Raw genomic sequence first — 19,758 nt, forward strand, 5'->3', positions numbered from 1 at the left:
CCCCTCTCTCCTCAAGGCAGCAGTCATCAGCACTCCTGCCTGTCTGTTCTTCCAGCCTTCAACTTGCAACTCCTTGTATGATTAGACATTACAATGAATATTTTTTCTGAAATTGGATTTAGTTCTGGCTCCTAAGGGAAGTCTGTAAGAAGAAAGTGAGCATTGCTTGGAAACTGGCATGTGGAGGTGATGCTTCTTCGCATGTTACTGTGCTTCAACCAGTTCAACCCTGATTGGCTGGACTGCAGCAAGACCCAGGCACAATCCCCTTTGTCCATCTTTCCTTCCTGTTTCCCCTCCCTCCGCCCTCCCTCCGCCCCCCCTCCGCCCCCAGGGAGGCTGTCCTACTCTTTTCTTTTTTTTTTTTCTTTCCTTCCCCTTCCATCCTCCCCAGCTGTACTTTTAAGTCCCTAATCAAGCTGTCCTTGCACCAAAGGACAGCTCAGGAGACACGGAGTGGGGCCCACAGCAGTAGGATGGCTCACAGCATCTTGGGGCTCATGCGGCCCTTGTGGAGTGGACTGAACGTGAGCAAAATTCGCCTCATTTACCTCTGTGGTGTCACTGAGCAGCACCACAGCCCAGCAAAGTGGTGGTCAGAAAGAGGCTTCAGCTCCACGAATGGGTTCCAGGATGCCCCTGGGGAATCAAGGTGAGTCACATGCTACCTTGCTGCATCCGAAGGGACGGGCATGCGCCTCTGCCTTGCCCCGTCACAGGGAGAGGAAAGATGCCAGTGTAGCCATGGCGTGGGAGGAATGTGGTGCCAGGACCCAGCCTGAGAGGTGCTGCTTCCTGTCCCTGGAGCTGTGGGGACCTCTCAGAGGTGCTAGTCCCTGCCTCCAGACCTGTGGGGGCCACAGCTAGTGGCTGGGAACCAGCTTGCGAAGGTGACAAAGAGGCCCAAGTGTCCTTTGGCCCATTTCCACTGCAGGAACTACTGCAGGCTCCCTGCCAGCCTTTCCTCTCTCTACTTTAGGGATAGTTCAGGAAAAGATAGTAAAATAAATGCAATTTGTAGATCTCCTAGACTGGTATGATCTGGGCCAGACGGTAATCTGCTAGGCATTGAGAGAGAGATCCAACCAACATCACATAAAATACAATAAACCATTTTGCCATCTGATCTTAGAGAAAAGTCATAGTGATAATCCTGCTTGGTGGGATTTATGAAGACTCATTATCAATGGGATTTCTTCCTAATTGGTTTGTTGCTTGTGAAGTTATCTCTGGCCGTACTTGTAGGCATCTTGCTGGTTTGTATGGCCTTGGAAAGTATCTTTTAGGGAAAACATTGACAGGGGGAAGAACTACTTTCTTGAAACCTCCTTCACTATTTTCGTGTATCACGAAAGGTTTGAGATTTTTTTTTTTAAAAGGGAATAATCAGTTGGTATACACTGAATTTGCAGTGTTGAGTTTATCACATCCTGGTAAGATCTTTCCAAAGCTTTAACCATGTATCCTGTGACAGTAATGCCATTGTAAAATAGTTCAGCCTAAATGAAGCAAAATTTAGTCCAACCAATTTTGGTGGGTTTTTTTTAAATCCTGGTTCAAAATTACTTAAAAAAACGTGAAAGGAATTTTTTCATCATTTTGAAAACACCAACAAAAGAATTCAAAAGTAAATAACATAAAAAGCTGAAGACTTTGTTTCCAGCTTTGGGTACCCACAAGCAGATGTCTTTCAGAAGAGACTTAAGCCTGGGACTGATTTGAGGGCTATAAAGACAAAGAGACCAGTATGCAAGTCAGTCTGTTACTGGACTGAACAGTGAAAACAGGGAGTCATCAGACTGAGTTTATGCACCCAACAGAGGCACCAATACTGGCAACACAGCCAAATACCTTAAATATTCCCTTCAGCCAGCAAAGAGGGGAAGCTCCTTGAAGGTGCTCTCTGCATTGTGGTCACAAGTGCTTGGCATCATCCCTGCTCTTGAGAAGAGTGAACTCTGCACCCAGGCTTATCCAGAGTCATGAAGGGTGTCTCACAATAGCATCTGTCCTTCCTTTTACCTAACTGGATACTCTGTGTGCTGTCCCTGCCTGCAACTTGGCTGCCTTGGGGCCCGTGTAACTGGCAGCAACAGCCAAAGCAAGGTTGGAACTCAGAGGAACTGTAGGGAGCTAGATTTGTGGGAGGTTGGTGCAGAGATTCTCCTGCAACTATGTTGGCTGAAGCTCTATGTGCCTCGAGGATAACAGGAATTAAGTTTTCTGTCGATAAATATGCAGATGTCTTTGGGGATTTTTTGATCCAGCAGTCTCTGCAGACAGTCAGCTCTCATTATTTGAGAGCTATATGACAGTCTCAGAATATACTGTCTTGGTGAGAAATTCTGAACACTGCTGTCAGGGTAGCAGCCTTCTCCAGACTGGTGTGAGAGCCTGGTCAGGAGGAGATGAAATGGATGCTGTTTCCCTCTCATTTGTAGGTTCCCTTTCTGCAAGTTATCATTAAGAGAAGCTGATGGCCATGTTCCTAACTCTTGGCCAGATTAAATGTTGCAGGCTGTCAAAGTAACTGGTAATTTTTCCTGAACATGGATCACATCAACTCAGAGGATGTTACTCATCCCTGTAGCTCTGTAAGCTGGGGCTGAGCATGTCTTGCCACAAGAAGGCTCCCTGTGATGGAGGTAAGGAAAGGAGTGGGCACTTCATGGAAGAAAAAGCAGCAGAAAAGGAATAATCATCAAGTAATCCCTGTGGGAAGGAAAGGGGAAACAAAACATGAATGACAACAGCCCTTCTAGCAGGATTAGCATCTGATCCTGAGCACTTTGCTTGTTACTGCATCACTCTACCCAGGATTAACATCCCAGGCCTGGGACTTGAAAATGCTCTGCCTGCCTACACGTGCTCCCTCTGCCAGCCAGCCCAAGCAGAGGCAGCATGTGCAGAGCACCTGCACTTGTTTGTGCACAGATAGACATTTATTCTGAGGGCTGTTTGATGAAGTGGGAAATATTTTGGGGCAACTGAGATTTGTCTGCCACTGAGAACTGATAATTTGAATTTTTTCTGATGTGCATGGTGTAATCCTTCGAGAAAGTGTTTGCATGCACATTTCCTTTACATACCATGTCTCTAGCACTCAGCCAAAAGACTTCAATCATGGATGTGCAGAAAAGGGTGGACTCCTGATTTTTGCAAATTTGTCTTGCAGCTCTGAGGATCAGGTGACCGTGCATTTTATAAATCGGGATGGAGAGCGACTTACGACCACAGCCAAAGAAGGGGAGAGTTTGCTGGAAGTGGTAGTCAATCAAAACTTGGCCATTGATGGGTTTGGTAGGTGTTCCAGAAGGATATGTACATGTGCTGTTAGGACCAATGGGTTTTTAGGAATAGTGCAACAGTACATATGCCACTGTGTTTTGCCAAGACCATAAACAAGCTTCTCTTCCCCACCGGCTGTTTGCTGGGTGGCTCACCATGCTGAGATGGCAGTGTAACCTCACACAGTCACCACTGGCATTCCAGCAGCCTCTGTCAATGCATTTGGCTGGATAGAGCTGATGTAAAAATTTTAAAACTGACTGTAATTCTCCCAGAGAAGAGGCAGGCTGGAAACATCTGTTGTGTTTCCTAGCATCTCTTTTGATGTGCTGCAGATCTGTTAAAGGGCGTTTCCTCACACTGTTCCTAAAGATGGTCTCTCTCGCCCCCTTATTTTTCCTGATTTGCTGTCATTCCCTTGTTTCTCCACCAGGTGCGTGTGAAGGGACATTAGCCTGCTCTACCTGTCACCTCATCTTCGACAGGGACACCTTCCAAAAGCTTGATGCCATCTCAGATGAAGAGCTAGACATGCTGGACTTGGCATACGGGCTCACTGACACGTAAGCCTCCCTGCTGATGGCAGTAGGTCCTCAAGCCTCTGAGGCAGATTCTCACTATGTGGCACCTATTTCCAAGGGAATGGAGCTTGTTCTGTGTTATATTGTGCCTTGAGAGCTGCCTTCCTTTGAGGCACAGGAGATGTTTAACAGGAGCTTTAGTGAAAACCCATCCTGGACCAGACATCCCAGTGTGGGTGGGGAACTTCTCCCTTTACTTTGGGAACAGAGGAGCCTCACTTCATGTTTTCTTCTCAGATCGCGCCTTGGCTGCCAGGTGTGCATTAAGAAGTCGATGGATGGTCTGACAGTGCGGGTCCCCATGGATGTGTCGGACATGAGGAGGCAGCTGGAGGTTGGAAAGCAAAGCAAACAGTAACTGGAAACGGTTGCTGCACAGCTTACACCCACAGTTAGCGTGGCAGGGTATTCAGCTTTTGGTTGACACTATTGCTTTTTGTGGCTGGCTTGCAGTAGACCAATAGAGGTCTGATTCAGTATAAAAGGCGTGTTTGGCAAATCTCTTATTTAAACAAGGCACAATGCTTAATAGGGTCTTTGGTATGTATTTTAAGTGCCTAAATGCTCTGCTAAATGCAACTGGATTAAAGTGTGTGGCTTTATATTTCCCTGGGTGGGTGTCAGTAAACATCTCTGCTGTATGTGACTCTCTTTCTCCTTTGAAATTTAAGAATTCTGCTATTCTGAGTAACTGCTGAGAATTTTGCAAGGCTTGGCTCTTTAAAAATGGAGCAGACTTTTCCCAATTTGGGAAGCTTAAGAAGAGATTGCTGTTTGCAAGTCAGTGTACTGATGGGCTTGATGATGTAGGTGACTTGAGTTTGGTCAGCAAGAGCATACTGAGGACATTTGTGTGCTGACAGTTCCTGTAAGCAGGAACCACTTCAATGAACTTGAGATGTTAAGGGTTCCTGAATTGTTCTGTGCCAGGAGCAGCCACTATCTCCAAAGGTTAAATTTTCTTACTGCTGTACTATCACACATGTCAAATAAAATTGTAATAATGAGGCTTTTAGACCTACAAGATGCACTATTGTGGTACCATGAGCCTGGCTGGAATAGAATGAGTTGGCCGGAAATCTGGTTGGCTGCATTAAGCGCAGCACTGCCAGCTGATCAAAGGAGGTGATTGTCCTGCTGTACTCAGCACTGGTGGGGCCTCACCTGGAATACTGCATGTAGTTTTGGGCACTGAATATAAAAAAGACATTTTTTTGTTAGAGTTTGTTTGTCCAGAGCAGGACCATGAGGACGATGAAAGGTCTGGAGGGGAAGTCTTACAAGGAGCACTGAGGTCACTTGGTTTGTTGAGCCTGGAGGAGGCTGAGGTCAGACCTCATTGTGCTCCTCAACATCTTCACGAGGGGAAGTGGAGGGGCAGGTACCAATCTCTTCACTCTCATGACCAGTGATGGGACTCAAGGAAACGGCATGAAGCTGAGTCAGGGGAGGTTTAAGTTAGATGTCAGGAAACGGTTCTTCACCCAGAGGGTGGTTGGGCACTGGAACAGGCTCCCTAGGGCAGTGGTCACAGCACCCACCCTGACTGAGTTCAAAAATGGTTTGGACAATACTCCCGGGCACATTATGGCATTTTTGGTATGTCCTGCAGAGGGCCAGGAGTTGGACTCGATGATCCTGATGAGTCCCTTCCAATTCAGCGTATTCTATGACTCTACGATTCTGTGATTGACGAAATCTCGGAGTAACCTCGGGGTCTGGGCCGCGGGGCTGCTGTGCGGCGCTGCGGCGCCAGGGGGCACTGGCGGGGCGGGGGCGGCTGCGAGGAGGAGGAGGAGGAGGAAGAGGAGGAGGAGGAGGGCGCGGTGGCGGCGGGGCTGCTGCGCTGTGCCCGTCCCTCCTTCCTCTCGCGCTGGCCGGTGGCTGGGCCTGTCTCGGGAAGCCACGACTGCCGTCTGTGTCTGATGGTCTCTGGGCACCTCCATGCCTTCCTACTGCTGGCACCACCCCTGCCCCTCCCGGCATGGCCTGGTGTCCCTGTGGGCTCAGGCACAGGTGATGAGTGACACCCTGAATCCCCGCAGTAGGCCTTGTCTTCCTCTCTGATCCTTCATGCAAAAATCGATACAAATTTTTATCCATGTCAGAATTTTATTCTTAGCAGAGGGGTACCTGCAGGAAGGGTTTCCTGGCATGGGCCAGAACCATATGCTGTAAGAGGTGAAGGCAGCAGGGTGGATTTTTTTCAGGGCCCCAGCCTTGTTTGGGGACCACAGATGTGGTGATGTACTAGGGCTTCAGGCTTGTGACTGGCATGTCACAGGGTAGCCCTTTGCTTTGTCATACATCAGAAAAGTCTTCCAGGCTGTGCCTGTTTCTCCCAAATCCCTTCTCCTACAACTTGTCCCAGGTTTACTGTGAAAAAGCAAAGAGAATAAATATGGATTAAATGAAAGCAGTTAAGCCACCACCTTCAGTAGCACTTCAAGTCTCTCCCCTTCCTGATGCTGCCACTTGCAAAGGTGATCTAGAGCTTTGCAGTCCCACTCCTCGGTCCCCACCTTGTTGTGAGCTTGAAGCTGGACCCCAGGCTGCTGCTGGAAGATCTCAGCTCTCTGCACACATCCTGGCAGGATGGCAAGGGAGGGAGCAGCTTCTGGCTCAGAAGGGTTGAATGACTGCTGTTTTCCTCTTCAGAGTGTAGGTGACCTCTGAAGAAAGAGTTTCTAGGACAAGCTGTTACTATTGAAATGCAGAGAGTCAAAGTAGCCCGTGCTACTCTTTGGTGGGGCTGTCTGTCCCATTGAAGGTGCCATGGGATAATGGAGAGCCCTCTGCACAAGGGAGCTAGCTACCTGCAAAGGATGAGGGAGAATATGTCTTTGATTGCCTTTCAAAAGAAAGATTGCCTTTCCTGACTGTTGAATCATCAGAAATAGAACTGAAAAGGTTGAAGTAAACTACAGCTGCCTCGGGCTCTTCTGTTATGTTTCTGTCAGCCTGCAGGATAAGGAAAGAAATCATATATCCTGAGCAGAAATAAGATGGGGCTGAACTGCATGAGTAATTTCTCTTCAAGGCAAGTGACCTGGACTTGTTTGGCCTTGGTCTGTACTGGGAGCAGGCCCTGAAGGCGCCTCACTTCCTGTGTGCTGACCGTGTAACACGACTTCCCGAGAGCCTGCACCCGATGGGGCAGTGAGAGGGGCTTTCAGTATGTGACAGGCCAACGTGGTCTAAATGGTCTGCAAAAGGGCAGAGAAAGAAGGGAAACCTATTTGTGTCTCAGGGCTGTACATTAAGGGAAAATGTGGCCTTTCTGGAGCAGAAAGCCAACCAAGTGTCTTTGTATTTATTTCTTGTTATGAGCAAGCTGGGGGCTGTGGAACATTTTCAAGACTGGTCTCTGAGTTGCATTATTGCCTAGCTCATGGAAAAGGAGTGCTGTAAATTTCCAAGCCCAGAACTCTGGTTTGTACTACGTTTTGCAGGGTTTTGTTTTGTTTTAAATAAAGGAAAATGCTTAATACAGAGCTGGGTTAGAGCAGCTACCCAGGGAACTGTGCTCAGGCAGCCTAAGATGAGGCAAGGAAAACTGTGTGTTTTTTCCTGCCTCTCCCAGTGTTTCTATAAACTAATCTCTAAGTTTCTTGTGTTCCTTTTAGGTGATGCAAATTGTGAGCTCTTACTCTGCATTTGGTTCAGGTCCCCTTTGTTTGACCTGAGCCCAGCCACTGAATTTACAATCTGTTAGCATGTTTAGAATACAGAATAATCTCTTTTCCAAGAACAGGCAGACTTTTCTTATAATATTTAGTGCTGTTTCACCTTGAAAAGACAGGAGTAAGGCCTAGACTGAGGTGCTGGCAGAAGGCTTCTTGTCAGTATGGCCAACCTGGCAGACCTGGGCTGGGAGGTGAGTGTGTTTTACAGCAGTTCAGTGCAAATGGTACCATCCTGACACAGGGGCGAGGGGAGCAAGAGCAAGGAGAGAAAAGGTGACAACACCACAATGACAACTTGTGTGTCTTTTATTAAAACAGTTACAACTGGAAAAAAAGACTGTGGATGCCTTGTTGCTGTTCTTGTGTGAGGAAGATTATAGTGGTGGTGGAGTTGTGTTAAGATTATATACACCTTTCATTATACAAGGGCCACAAAGGTGACCTGGGACAGATTGTGCCACATCTGAGAGTTAAACACCCTTCATCTAACAAAACAAACTGTATACACCTTGGAAAGTGGGCTCTAGGCTTTCCCCCTTTTCCCTTGCCCTAGTATTTGATAATGTGAATTTGGAGTACTGGGCCAGGTTTCTGTCACTGACTCTCAGAGGCACCTGGCAGATGAGTGGAGGATCTGACATTAGATAACTTTACACAGGTGGCTTTCCCCTCTGTGCAAGGACTGAACCATGGCAGCTGTCATGCAGCTCCAGCTCTGGCTATTTGCAGACACTCAGCAGCTTGCAGGGGTACTTACTCCACAAGCACTACCTTTCAGTCATTAGGATTCATGTATTTCTCTTCTCCTTCACCAGTTCACTGTTCACTGAGTAAAAGGATTGTCTCTCTGACAGATACCACCATAGAAAACTCTCACGTAACTTTCAAATGAACCATCCCAAACCTTTTAACCTTTGAGACTTTTCCCACTCTTTTCTTAAAACAACCTGTTAAACTAATGTGGTGCTCTCAGCATCTTTTTAGAGCTCAGCTGGCAGTGTTACAACCCTCTAACAAGTCCCACTAAGTCTGTGGCACTTCTGAGCATGGTTTTGAATGGAATCATAGGGATGCTCCAGGAGTCCACTAGCTGCATCTCTTTGGTCCTTACCAGCAGCCTGCTTAGCGCATCCCTGCCTGGAATTTCCCCAAACTCAATTCTGCTGGAGCGCACTGGGCCACATTCTCTGCTGAGTGGGAACTCAATGTTTCTCTGAGCCAGCATCTGTGATGAAGCCTGGACAGTTTCACTGTATGGACTGACAGCTTTCTGGCCAGATGTGACTTTGCTTCAGCATCTACTGCACATCATTCCTGACAACTTCCACAACTCCTTGACCTCATGCCAAAACCAAGCCCTGCTCAAGTCCCTCTCAGCATGACTAGGAATTTGATTAGTTGCCTCATCCACACTGCCTCTAGAAAGGGGCATCAGCATTGACAGAATATTGTCAACTTTCACTAGGACTGAAACTCCTAGCTACTGAGCTACTCCCAGAGGACACTGAAGAACATTCATAGCCCTGTCAAAGTGACAGTACTAAAATCCTTTATAGTAACTGTGTCTCTGTCAAATGCTAACTTTGGGGAAGGTACGAGAAAGAAACAATCACTGCAAAATTAATTCCAGAAAAAAGCAATCTTGGGTTTAAAATGTTACATATGCTGTCTGTCAGTAAACGCTGGACTTTGGACTCTGGGCTCCAGCTGCTGATTTTGGAACCCAGCCTCAACAAGTAACAGATGTGGGCTGTGAGCTAGATCACAACAGACAAAACAGATGAGCAGAGTGAAGCAGCAGTGATTTCTGGAATGGAGGTGAAGGATTTTCCTTTGGATGAATGGTGATGATGAACAGTGAATAATGGTGGGTTTTGTGCAAGTGTAAAGATTTTTAACTAATTCTTAAGGAGCAGTAGCTGCCCCAGTTGTCCAGTCATCCACACACATCAGCAGCTGACTGGAGAAAATAAAGCAACATTTCTCTTTTCCTGCTATAAAAAAAAATGGAGTCAGGCCCTATACAGGTCAGCTAATTCATGGACAGGGAGAGTCTGGTGGTATTCAGTCCACTACACACCCAGCCAGTGTGGTCTCTGCCATCAGAAAAGGGCAAAAAGAAAACACAGCCCCTCCCCCCCCCCCCAATGAGTATTGAACCCCATCATTACATACACATCCTGATCATATATTACAGAATATTTTCTGTTGCACATACACAAATATTTAGTTTCTCCATCTCCATCACCTTAAACAAATGTCTCTTCTGCAAACACTGCTGTGTCATGCTCCTCTGCAGTCACCTCTGCCAGAGGCTGGCTCCTGAGCCACTCCACCCTGCTCCGGAGGAGTTCCTTCTCTACTGCTTCCACCTCTGCTGGGGGACAGGGCTCGGTTTCATCGTGCTTGAAATACTCCTTGATGGTGTTTCGGATGGCGTCAGGGAGGATGATGCGGATGGTGTGGCTGAATGTGTCAAAGCCCTTGCTTTGGGGTGGCGCCTGCGCCATTTCCACTGGTTGTCTCTCCAGCTCCTTGGGAGCAGAGGCACTTTGGGGGCTTTCTCTGTGCTCAGCCTGCAGGGATGGGACTGTTGGTTTATGGTGGTAGCGCCTGGAGATGGACTGCAGGACAAGGGGGGTGTTCTGCCCATAGAAAACTGTCTGGGGGATGTGGACTCTCACAGTCTGCAAGCTCTTGGACAGGCTCTGCTCACTGCTGCTGCTGGGTGGGTCTCTGCTGCTGGTGTTTGTCACAGATCTCTCCTCTTCTCCCACTTGAGACCCCCAAGAGCTTTCTTTATTTGGGGCCACATAAAAAGTTATCTTGGTGCGCTTCAGGCTTTCCTGGCTCAGAGGGCAGTCATCAATGCCTTTGATTTCTATGTTCTTCACTGTCTTCTCCCTGTGCTGCTGGTGGCTGACCTGTGGGGATGTCTCACTGGATGGGCTGGCAGCTGGGAACTCAGGGTGTTGTTCAAACTCTTTGGTACAATCCTGGCTCCTGAGCCCTGGGCCAGGGCACCCTGAACAACTCAGCTGTCTCTCCTCTTCTTCCCAGTCAATGTCAGTGAATGGACTTCCCATGGCAGCTGTGCTCACACATGGAAAACTTTTCTGCTCTCCAGAGCCATGACTGTTCTCTCCAGCCTTGGGTTCATCCTTCTGAAAACTGTCCAGATTGCACAGATGTAAAGGCACAGGAGATGTGAAGGATTTGTGCCACTCTTTTTGGGACCTTTTGGTAGCCGTGGGAGACACAGCATGAAGCCTAGCAGAAGTGCCAAACATGAATGGCAGGGATGAGACATCTGTGGGACTAATTGCTGATGACTCTGAGCAGTAGGAGAAAGCACTGTCTAAGGAGCTGAGTGAGGAGGCAGAAGGGGAGGTGGTGGTAGAGGACAGGCTGGAGAAGCTGGACCTGTTGGACAGGCTGGACTTCCGAAGGCTGAGCTGCTTCACCCTGGAGGTGGTCTGAGGTGATTGCCACAAGTTCTGCCTGGCCATATTAACCCCAGGGCTTAGGCCTTCATCAATCAGCTTCTGGCTCTCCATCTGCAGCTGCCTGAGCCTGTGGATGTAGTCTGTGTGGCTGCTCATGATGGTGGCATCGCAGCTGGACTGGCGGGCCACTGGCTCATGGCTCTGTGCAGGCAGCTGGGAGCTGAGGCAGACGCTGGGCTCTGAGGAGCACCGGTCCCTGGCTGGGCTGAGCGAGCGTATGGAACCGAGGGAACAGAAGGAGCCATCCTCCTCCAGGAGCTCATAGCTGTCTGCACTGGCGTTGGTCCGGGCTTTGCTTTGGTAGCAGGCTGTGATCTCACTGAACAAGTCCCAGTCTTCCTGATCCTCATCAAGTAACAAGCTGCTGGGTGGTTCAAACATGGCATCTGTTTCAGATTCCAGGTGGTGCTTTGGCCCTTCTGGATCACAAATGGAAAACTCCAGCTCATCAGAGGAATCATCATGCTGAGCCAAACCTATGTCTGGGGCAGAGGACACAAATTAATTCGTTGCCATATATAAAGTACCTCACAACTAAAACAGGGAAATTATATCAAGCCCATAGAAAAACAAAGATGATCCATTATTCTCACAGGCAATAATAAAAAAATTCTGGCTGGCTTGATGACCTAAGTTTTCACCACTGGCCTGTATTCAGAGGATAGATAACAGAGACAACTCTCCATACAAACCATGTGGTTTAGCTTTACAGAACTAACCTGGAAAATAAAAAGACTGCTGGGACATGGCAGTGCTATGGCTAGAGTAGGCTTAACAGCAGCCACAGAGAAAGACAGCAGTCCCTGGGGACACACTGGAGGTTCTGCACCTCAGCCTTCTGCTTTGCTATCTCTTCCTGCCTATGCTTGAAAACACAACTGGTTTTCAGTGCTTTTCCTTAGAAGAAACATGAAGGTAAAGCAAACTCTTTTGTCTGAGGACTTTACCTATTAAAAGATTTTAAATATTTCTGGAAGATTTGCTACCACCAACTTACCCAGAGATTCTGCTGAGTTTTTGGACTTCTTTTTGTCAGGTCTTTGGAACAAGGAAGCAATATCACCCCCAAAAATCTCTCCCGAGTTTTCAATCAGAAACTGCACTAACAAGGCCACCTGGCAAAGACAGGAATTCACAGATTCAGTTTCATGAAAGTAGAGCCAGCCATTTACAGCAAGTAAAATCATACCCAGATTGTTCTCACTTTTTTTCAAAGGTGTAATTTCCTCAAGAAGCTGTTATTAATGTGGTAGTGCATCTGTATGAACACCTGAGGCAAGAATATGAACTATGTGAACTGGTACTGTGAGCCAGGTATAGCACATTCTACAATTTTCCTCACTATTGCTTACACCTCAGAAGCTACAAGCAAGCCTTCCTCCTTTCTGGTGCACTGTCATGCTCATTGCTTACTTTGTCCCAGCTGAGGTGGCAGTGTCCAACTTCAACTGCTCCAATTTTCTTGTGCTTGCTTGACCATACAGGCAGTTCATCTGGTAAAGCAACCACCACTTCCCTGTTCACCCTGGACAGTCTGAGGAGCTAAACCCCTCCCGGCATGGGCACAGCTGCACAGGGGAAAGGATGGGGCCTGGATGCCACTCAGCCAGCACTGTCACTGGCCCTATGCCTTCCTTAGACAACAAAAGGCAGTGCCCATAAAAAGCAGTGAAAGGGGCACACAGAGGTGAGGCCAAACCTATGGAAGATTACCTTCTTTGTGGACCGGCTCTCCTCTTCAGGCCCAGTGGGACTTGGTAGCCACAGCATATTGGGTGCTATGCAAAGAGCCAGGTTAAAGGCATTCATCTGATTCACTCCGGAATTCTGCTCAATATGATGGAGGACTCCAAAGAGGTGCCTGAGTAAGATGAGGTTGGCCTCTGGAAGCTGGTTGACTAGACTATTCAGGGGGTGGGAACAAAGGAAAACAGTGCTGTTCACAAACATCTGCTCTTTGAATACCAGAAGTTACATCCCAAAGCTTTGCTCCCTTCTGCCCCTTTGTACCCAGCCTGAGACATCCCCATTTGATAATAAGGTGAGTCTGTGTCACTCCCCTCTACCAACTCATGTGAGAGCCACAACTCTGCATCCATATTGCCCACCTGCTCTGGTCACAGAGCTAGAGGAACAAAGGACTTGGGTTCAGAGCACATGGGAGGGAACCCACAATGCCTTGAAAAAACAGGGACTGCCCAGAGGAGACAGGAGACAGCTCCAGGCCAGCAGCGTGCCAGACCACGCCACTGCCATGTCCTGTGCTATGGAGACCATGGAGAAAGAAGGCCCAGGCTAAACAGTAAGGTTCAAAAACTGAGCTGAGCTGTGGTTGAATATACTGGATATCCAACAGGAGGCTGATAAACTGTTCTTGCTCGTGGCAGCAGTTTCAAGGCAGTAAAGCTGTTTTCAAGGTCCTGGTCACCACCTTGACAGGGCTGTTTCTTCTAACTGCCAATATGATGATCAGCCTCATTTTGTGCACATAAGAATAAAGTTACTGTCATTGAAGATCTAATTCTGCTACCATTGATGCACTCCTGGTGGCTGAATTACTGTGCTTTTTCAGTTTACTTGTTCTGGTAATTTGAACTAATCATCAGAAAAGAATTTTTTAATGACTTTTCTGGGGTCAGAAATGTTAATGATGTTCAAAACAGACCCTTGAAAAGAAAATTTTCTGATCAGTGACAATGGCAATCAGCAATAGCTCCTCCACTGTGGCCTGGAGCATTTCCAGTAATCTCCCAGAAAATGAAGGCTATTCTTAGCGTCATATGCTCCCCCTTTTCCCACCAAAAGAAACTTTAACAAAGTCTTTTACAAACCTTTTTATAGCTTCAATCTTATGTGCCCGATTTTCTGTGTCCACAGCTTCCATCCACAGTCCGTGCATGTCTGAGGATAGAACACTGTCAGGTATATTTCGGAGAAAATCCTGAATTAAATATATATATGTAGAGCAGTCTGGTCAGTTTTGAATTCCTGGTTTCAGTTTCACAATGCATATAGTCACTGTTTATTCATATAAAACATAAGATAAGACATGACACAAACATGTTTATTCTCCCCTGCCACGCCCACCAAGCTGTCCTCCTCAGACTCTTCCATGGCAGCACTGCAGGATGAACAGGCAGTCCTCCTGTTTTGCCCCTTCTCCAGAGCAGGACTGACCTCCACTCCAGCAGAGGACTCAGCCCTGCGGCTCTGCACAGATCTCTCTGAAACATTTCTCAGCTAGGAGGACTGCTGGTTTTTCTCAGGGGACCATTCAACAACTCAATGTATGTCTTGTGTTGGAAAGCGCCTGAATATCAGGCCAGCAAGAACAAGGGGATGTTTTTTGGATACTTTGGTGCCTAAATTATTCTGACCAGATTTAATTGCCAGTGCAAAATACAGGCTTTTCCTTACTGAAACATGGGGCTTATCACAAGCTTCATCCCCCACCCACAACCCCTCTGCTTGGATTTAGCAGCTGCTTTCCTTTGTGCCTGCTGGTTGATCAGAGGGTGAAGGCTTGGGGTCCAGAGAGCACAGGTCAGCTCCTTTGACCTGTTTTTGGGGGTTGCAGAGCATCTGCACTCAAATGGTACGAGTCCTCCCAAACCTTCTGCAGCCTCTTCTCTGCATTCAGAAATGACAGAGAACATCTGTGCTGCTGCCACCAAAGGGTTTTATGCATATGTCAGTGCAGCATCTCTCAGGTTATTTGGCACTGTACAGACATCATGGCTATCTTACAGGTGGACATCACTGTATTTCCTGCTGGAGGTGGTTTGGTACAGGGAGATGCCAAAGGAAGCCCCATCCTGAGGGGCTGCACATGTCTGCATGTGAAAACCAGCATCACTGTGTTGGGCAGATACCTCTGTGTACAAAGACACCCCAAGCCATCAGGTGAAAACATTCCTTGCTGGAAAATGCTTTCTGTTCCCCTGAAATCCTCTCTACCCATAAAGACTCATTGCTTCCTTAAAGAAGGAAGGTACCATTAGCCCAGACAGCTGAGTTACTTGGCCAAACATACCGTGATGACTGCTGCAGCCACAAAGACTGACTCTCCATCTACCTGAACATCATCTCCAGAGTTCAGCTTCTCTTTCAATTCCTTGCAAGTCTTGGCATTGGCAGAACGTCTGAAAATGCCCCTAGTAGAAGGACCTTCATGGTACAAGAGGAGCAGCATATCCTAGGAGAAAACCCAGTTGTACTTAAGAGCCTAACACTTTACCCTCTTGTTTGTGTATATTATACATCATGTCTTGTAATGTAATTAGCATAAGACCAAGTCAGTAACGGGAAGAAAACAATACAAGAGATTTATCCTGATCTAATCAGGGACAAGAACCTGACAGCCAAGTTGCAGATACAGTTCATGTGGACATGCTTATCCTGTGACAAGTGTGAGCCCAGGGGACTCTTGCAGTGAGTGAGGTCTAGGCTATGTAGCATGGCAGGATCCACTGACATTACCCTTGTCAGCTGGAGATGACCTGGTTGGAGACACCCATTGAAACAGGACAGACATCTGTGAATGAAGTGATAGGGATTACCCAGGAGAGGGTTGTTCCCAACCTTGTTACTGAGCTGAATCTGAATCACAAGTAAACCATGGTCCTCTTCCTCATTCAGTCCTCATAAATATGGCAAGTGTCTTTAAATTTTGGGTTAAACACATCAAGTTTATGTCAAGACAAGCAGTCCAGGCTGCTGCTTACCATGATTGGCTTGGGAAGGATTCCGTCAGGACAGACAGAAGACAGGGACAGGCCGAAGAGCTTCCGTGGTGTGGTAGGGGACTGTGACGGAGGGCTGCCCGTGGGGGTGCTGGTGCTGCGGCGCAGGGCCCAGTCAATCAAGGACTTCTTCCTCTTGGTGTGTTTCTGCAGTGACTCTGAAAGAAAACACAGACTTTCATTACAGGCCTGTCTGTCCTCCTGCTGGCCAGTGAGTAATCTAGAGTGGAGGCAGAGTTCCCAGCAAAACAAGGACTTTCTACCCTCACCTGTTTATTAACTGCACTCTTAATGGGGATGGTTAGACAACATATGGCAGTGAAACCACTTGTTCATCTCTCAACCATCAGCAAAACTCTCAATCATCATTCTTCAGGGAACCTTGCTGTCTCTGCAGTGTAAGAATTTCTTCACTCTTGTGACCAGTGAAAGGACTTGAAAAAATGGCATGAAGCTGAGTCAGGGAGGTTTAGGTTAGATCTCAGGGAAAGGTTCTTCACCCAGAGGGTGGTTGAACACTGGAACAGGCTCTCCAGGGAAGTGGTCACAGCATCAAGGCTCTCTGACTTCAATAAGCGCTCAGGCAGATGGTGGGGTTTTTGGGGTGTCCTATCCAGGGCCAGGACTCGATGATACTGATGGTTCTCTTCCAACTCAGCATTTTCTATGATTCTATTACAATGACTTGCAGTTAAAGACTAATGAAAGACTGAAAGCTAAGTCTGAACATTTGCTCAGAGAAATGTCACCTCTCTGCAATCTCCTCCTCTTTACATTACATTCAGGTATGAGAGCAACTCTGGGATACGTGTGTGATGCCAGGAAGAGTTCAGCACTGCACTGGAGAGCAGTAAAGTCTCTATCTGCCTATATCACACTCCTGCAGCCCCTACCTCTCCTCAGCTGCATCAGAGCTTGGAGTCTGGGTTTCAGGACAAACTGACACTGTTTTTCCTTTGGGAGCTGAGTAAGGAAGGAAGCCTCTGTCCCATCAGCCAGGAGAGTGTTATTGTTGGTTCTTTGTTGCTGGTCAGCAGAGTCCCGGAGACAGCTCAAGGCGATGCTGAAGGGATGCTCGTGCCCTGTTGAACAGAGTTGTGTAAAGAGCAAGCAAAGATGCAGAGCTATGCTAAAAACTCTTATTGTTATTGGAAAATTCCAGCACTTATGATCACCATGATGAACGCTTAGCATTTAACAGACAAAATTCAGTGGTTTATTTTAAACTGTTTCTTCTATTTCTGAAATCATCCCCTACAGATCTGTAGCACTCTTCTCTATTGTTATTGTCCTCAAGTCCCCCATATACACACCTACTCTCCCTCAAGCCTGAGGAGTTTCTAAAACCTAAACACAAATTGTTAAAAAATAAAGTTTACAAATAAACAGCCTGCAAAGGCATTGATGCTAGCGGGCCATGTGTTTGTGAGGTCAGTTTAGTATTGGATTAAGGTAGCAGTTCAGAAGATAACAACCCATATGCAACAAACTGGGTTTTCAATATGATGCAACGTTTTGTGTGGAAAGCAGTCTCATTATTTGTGAACTGAAATGCAATGAAAAATACGTAAGTACCAAAAAAGTAGGATAAACATGTTAGCTTCCTAACTGAAGGCTTGTAAGTCACCAATAGACCATCTAAAAATTCTGCTTCTTTCAGTTGCTGAAGTGCTTTCCTCTAGATCTAACACACTCTTGCTGAATGACTGCAGCAATTTGTTTGGTTCTGACAGAGCCCAAAGGCAAAGGGCTTGGGAAGTGCCAGGAGATGCTCTGACAGACATCAGTGGACACCTCTATCACAGACAGAAAAGATGGGATGAGGCTGCCCCTGACCTCCTGCTCTGCCTGTGAGGAGATAACTGCAAAGCTGAGCAGGACAGTATGACCAGCCTTCCAAGCCTGTAGCCCTGCAAGCTCATACCAGCAGCCAGAGGGTTTGAATCAGGCTTTGAGGCATGTCCTACCCCTGCTTCATATCTGCTGGAAAGAAGGTACTTCTTAGACCAGCCTAAAGATCTCCTATTTACTTGGAGCATCTGCTGAAAAGTGTGATGGGCTCCCACCCAGAAATGCACAGATTTGCGTGGAAAACGGAGGTAAGTGTGAAGTCTTTCAAAGATGTCACCATGCTTTGATTAAATGTGGATGCTGACACCATAAAAGCCAAGTGACATCTCAGAGCAGCTTGGTGTCACACCTCCCATCAGCAACAATGTCCCTACCATTGCTTTTTAAGTGAAGAGTGCAATGTTTGTGATGTTTCTCTGCCACACACAAAGTATCATTTATCACTTGTCCCTCTGGAGCCAGTATTAAGTACCAAAATGATGCTCAATATGGGAGGGCTCTTACCAATGAGAGGGTAAGCAGGCTCATCTTTTCCTGAGACCACCCAAAGGTGGTGTTCACTGGTCCTGCCCTGTTGGATAAGGAACAGAGAAGAGAAAAATGTTAGTTGAGAGGGGCCAGAGTGAGGGTCCATGAGGTTGCCCTCCACTCAGAAAGCAAAAGACAGCAAATCTAGGCTTGTCCACACCCACACTATCCTGTAAACCAGATGCTGCCAGCATCTTTAGCTAAGATCTGGCAACTGCCACTTACAGGGAGCCCAAGCTGTAGAAGGGTCTTCTTCATCACACTCTCTGCAGTTTCCACATTGGACACATTGACTGCAGTAGTCTAGAAAGGCAAACAGAGAAAATACAGGAAGCTAATACAAAGGTGAGAAGTTTGGTTATAGTTTCTCGTAGCTTGAAAAGCTGGGGAAAATGTCACATCTCTGTCTAATGACTGCCTTTACTAAATGATGATGGTTGGATGAGCTGTATGAATTTGAACTACACCAGAAAGGATGATGGCTATACAACACAAAAGCTATTCTCCACTACTTCTTCTGTCATGGGTCTATTATACCATCCAAAAATTTCATCCAGCAGAAATCACAGGAGGCGGATGGTGCTCAAATGCTGTATTTGATCCCATCAGTGTTTGACTGATTACAGTGCCACTGTCACTCAAAAAGGTGAATATTGAACATGGTAATGCTCATCAACCATGAGTGTCCAGGGTCACTCTTTGAGGGAAGAATACCCAGGAGGCAAATGTGGCCCACCAAGCTCGGCACAAAGCCAAGAAATGTATGCTAGACTGGGACACATTCCAGTAAATTAGTTCAGGACAACACACCAGTGACTCCGTGATCAATATCCTCAACTCATAGCACTGGAAATAGGAATTGACTGGGCACTCAGCCACAAACTGTCATGAATTTTGAAGTGAAGCAAAAAGAAAAGAGAAAAGAAGTCAGAGGTGAAGAATAATCTTAAGAATTCAGTGCTCTTTGGTAAGGGTGTGGCTACCTCCTCATTTCTCAAACCCTCCAAATGGGCTTCCAGTGGGAAGGATGCGGATACCCAGATGCACACCCTCTAAATCTTTTTAGGTGGGACTTGAATTTAAAACTGGAATACCAGCACAGCCCTGCCTTCCCTTCCCTACTCCACAGACCCCTGTGTACTCCTGATCTGATGAGCAGGTTCTTTGCCTTACTTACGGAAGAACAGTTGTCATCATCCAGCACAAAGATCTGAAGGGTCAGATTCTTCAGATACTCATTTTGTTTTACCTCATTGATATGCCTGAAAGTCAAAGAAAAGGGGAAGGCATATAATTTCCCAACCAAATTTGAGAAGGACCCTAAAATTTGGATGGGACATCCTCCTGGGCACTGTAATAAATACAGATTAATTATGACATATATGAATGTAATGTTCATAGTGCAGTCACACTCTCTTACTGACTTCTTTATCCACCTGCAGCCCAAAGACTAACACTCCCCCCACATGCAGTACTTCAGCGCAGATAGATGTGTCCTGCATAGTACCTTCCAGTGTTCCCTCAGGATCACTACTGTTTTCCATAAATCAGAAGATTTCTTCCTCTCTTTGTTCCT

At 46.9% G+C, this 19,758-nt stretch overlaps 2 protein-coding genes across 2 annotated transcripts in view; one reads left to right on the forward strand and one right to left on the reverse strand.

The window, feature by feature from the left end:
* Positions 1-239: 239 nt before the first annotated feature.
* On the forward strand, positions 240-4,893 carry LOC121665213 (the record flags this gene model as incomplete). Its single annotated transcript, XM_042029193.1, has 4 exons — positions 240-652; positions 3,176-3,300; positions 3,722-3,851; positions 4,107-4,893. Coding segments are annotated over 4 exons (789 nt in total), but the record flags the coding sequence as incomplete, so codon positions are not given.
* A 2,950-nt stretch (positions 4,894-7,843) lies between these two features.
* Positions 7,844-19,758, reverse strand: part of LOC121665214 (rho GTPase-activating protein 20-like) — a 30,695-nt gene continuing 18,780 nt past the window's right edge. Inside the window, exons 6-15 of the mRNA XM_042029195.1 lie at positions 19,360-19,444; positions 18,408-18,485; positions 18,159-18,225; positions 16,697-16,885; positions 15,786-15,961; positions 15,095-15,256; positions 13,893-14,002; positions 12,775-12,964; positions 12,059-12,176; positions 7,844-11,543 (exon numbers count right to left, since the gene is read on the reverse strand). Coding sequence (XP_041885129.1) covers positions 9,805-11,543; positions 12,059-12,176; positions 12,775-12,964; positions 13,893-14,002; positions 15,095-15,256; positions 15,786-15,961; positions 16,697-16,885; positions 18,159-18,225; positions 18,408-18,485; positions 19,360-19,444 — 2,914 coding nt within the window. The 3' untranslated portion in view covers positions 7,844-9,804. The remainder of the gene's footprint in view (positions 11,544-12,058; positions 12,177-12,774; positions 12,965-13,892; positions 14,003-15,094; positions 15,257-15,785; positions 15,962-16,696; positions 16,886-18,158; positions 18,226-18,407; positions 18,486-19,359; positions 19,445-19,758) is intronic.

This window comes from Corvus kubaryi, unplaced genomic scaffold (assembly GCF_017639235.1).
Source record: "Corvus kubaryi isolate FWS band 111438036 unplaced genomic scaffold, C.kubaryi_AGA036_p1.0 37322, whole genome shotgun sequence".
In the NCBI taxonomy this organism is placed as follows: Eukaryota; Metazoa; Chordata; class Aves; order Passeriformes; family Corvidae; genus Corvus; species Corvus kubaryi.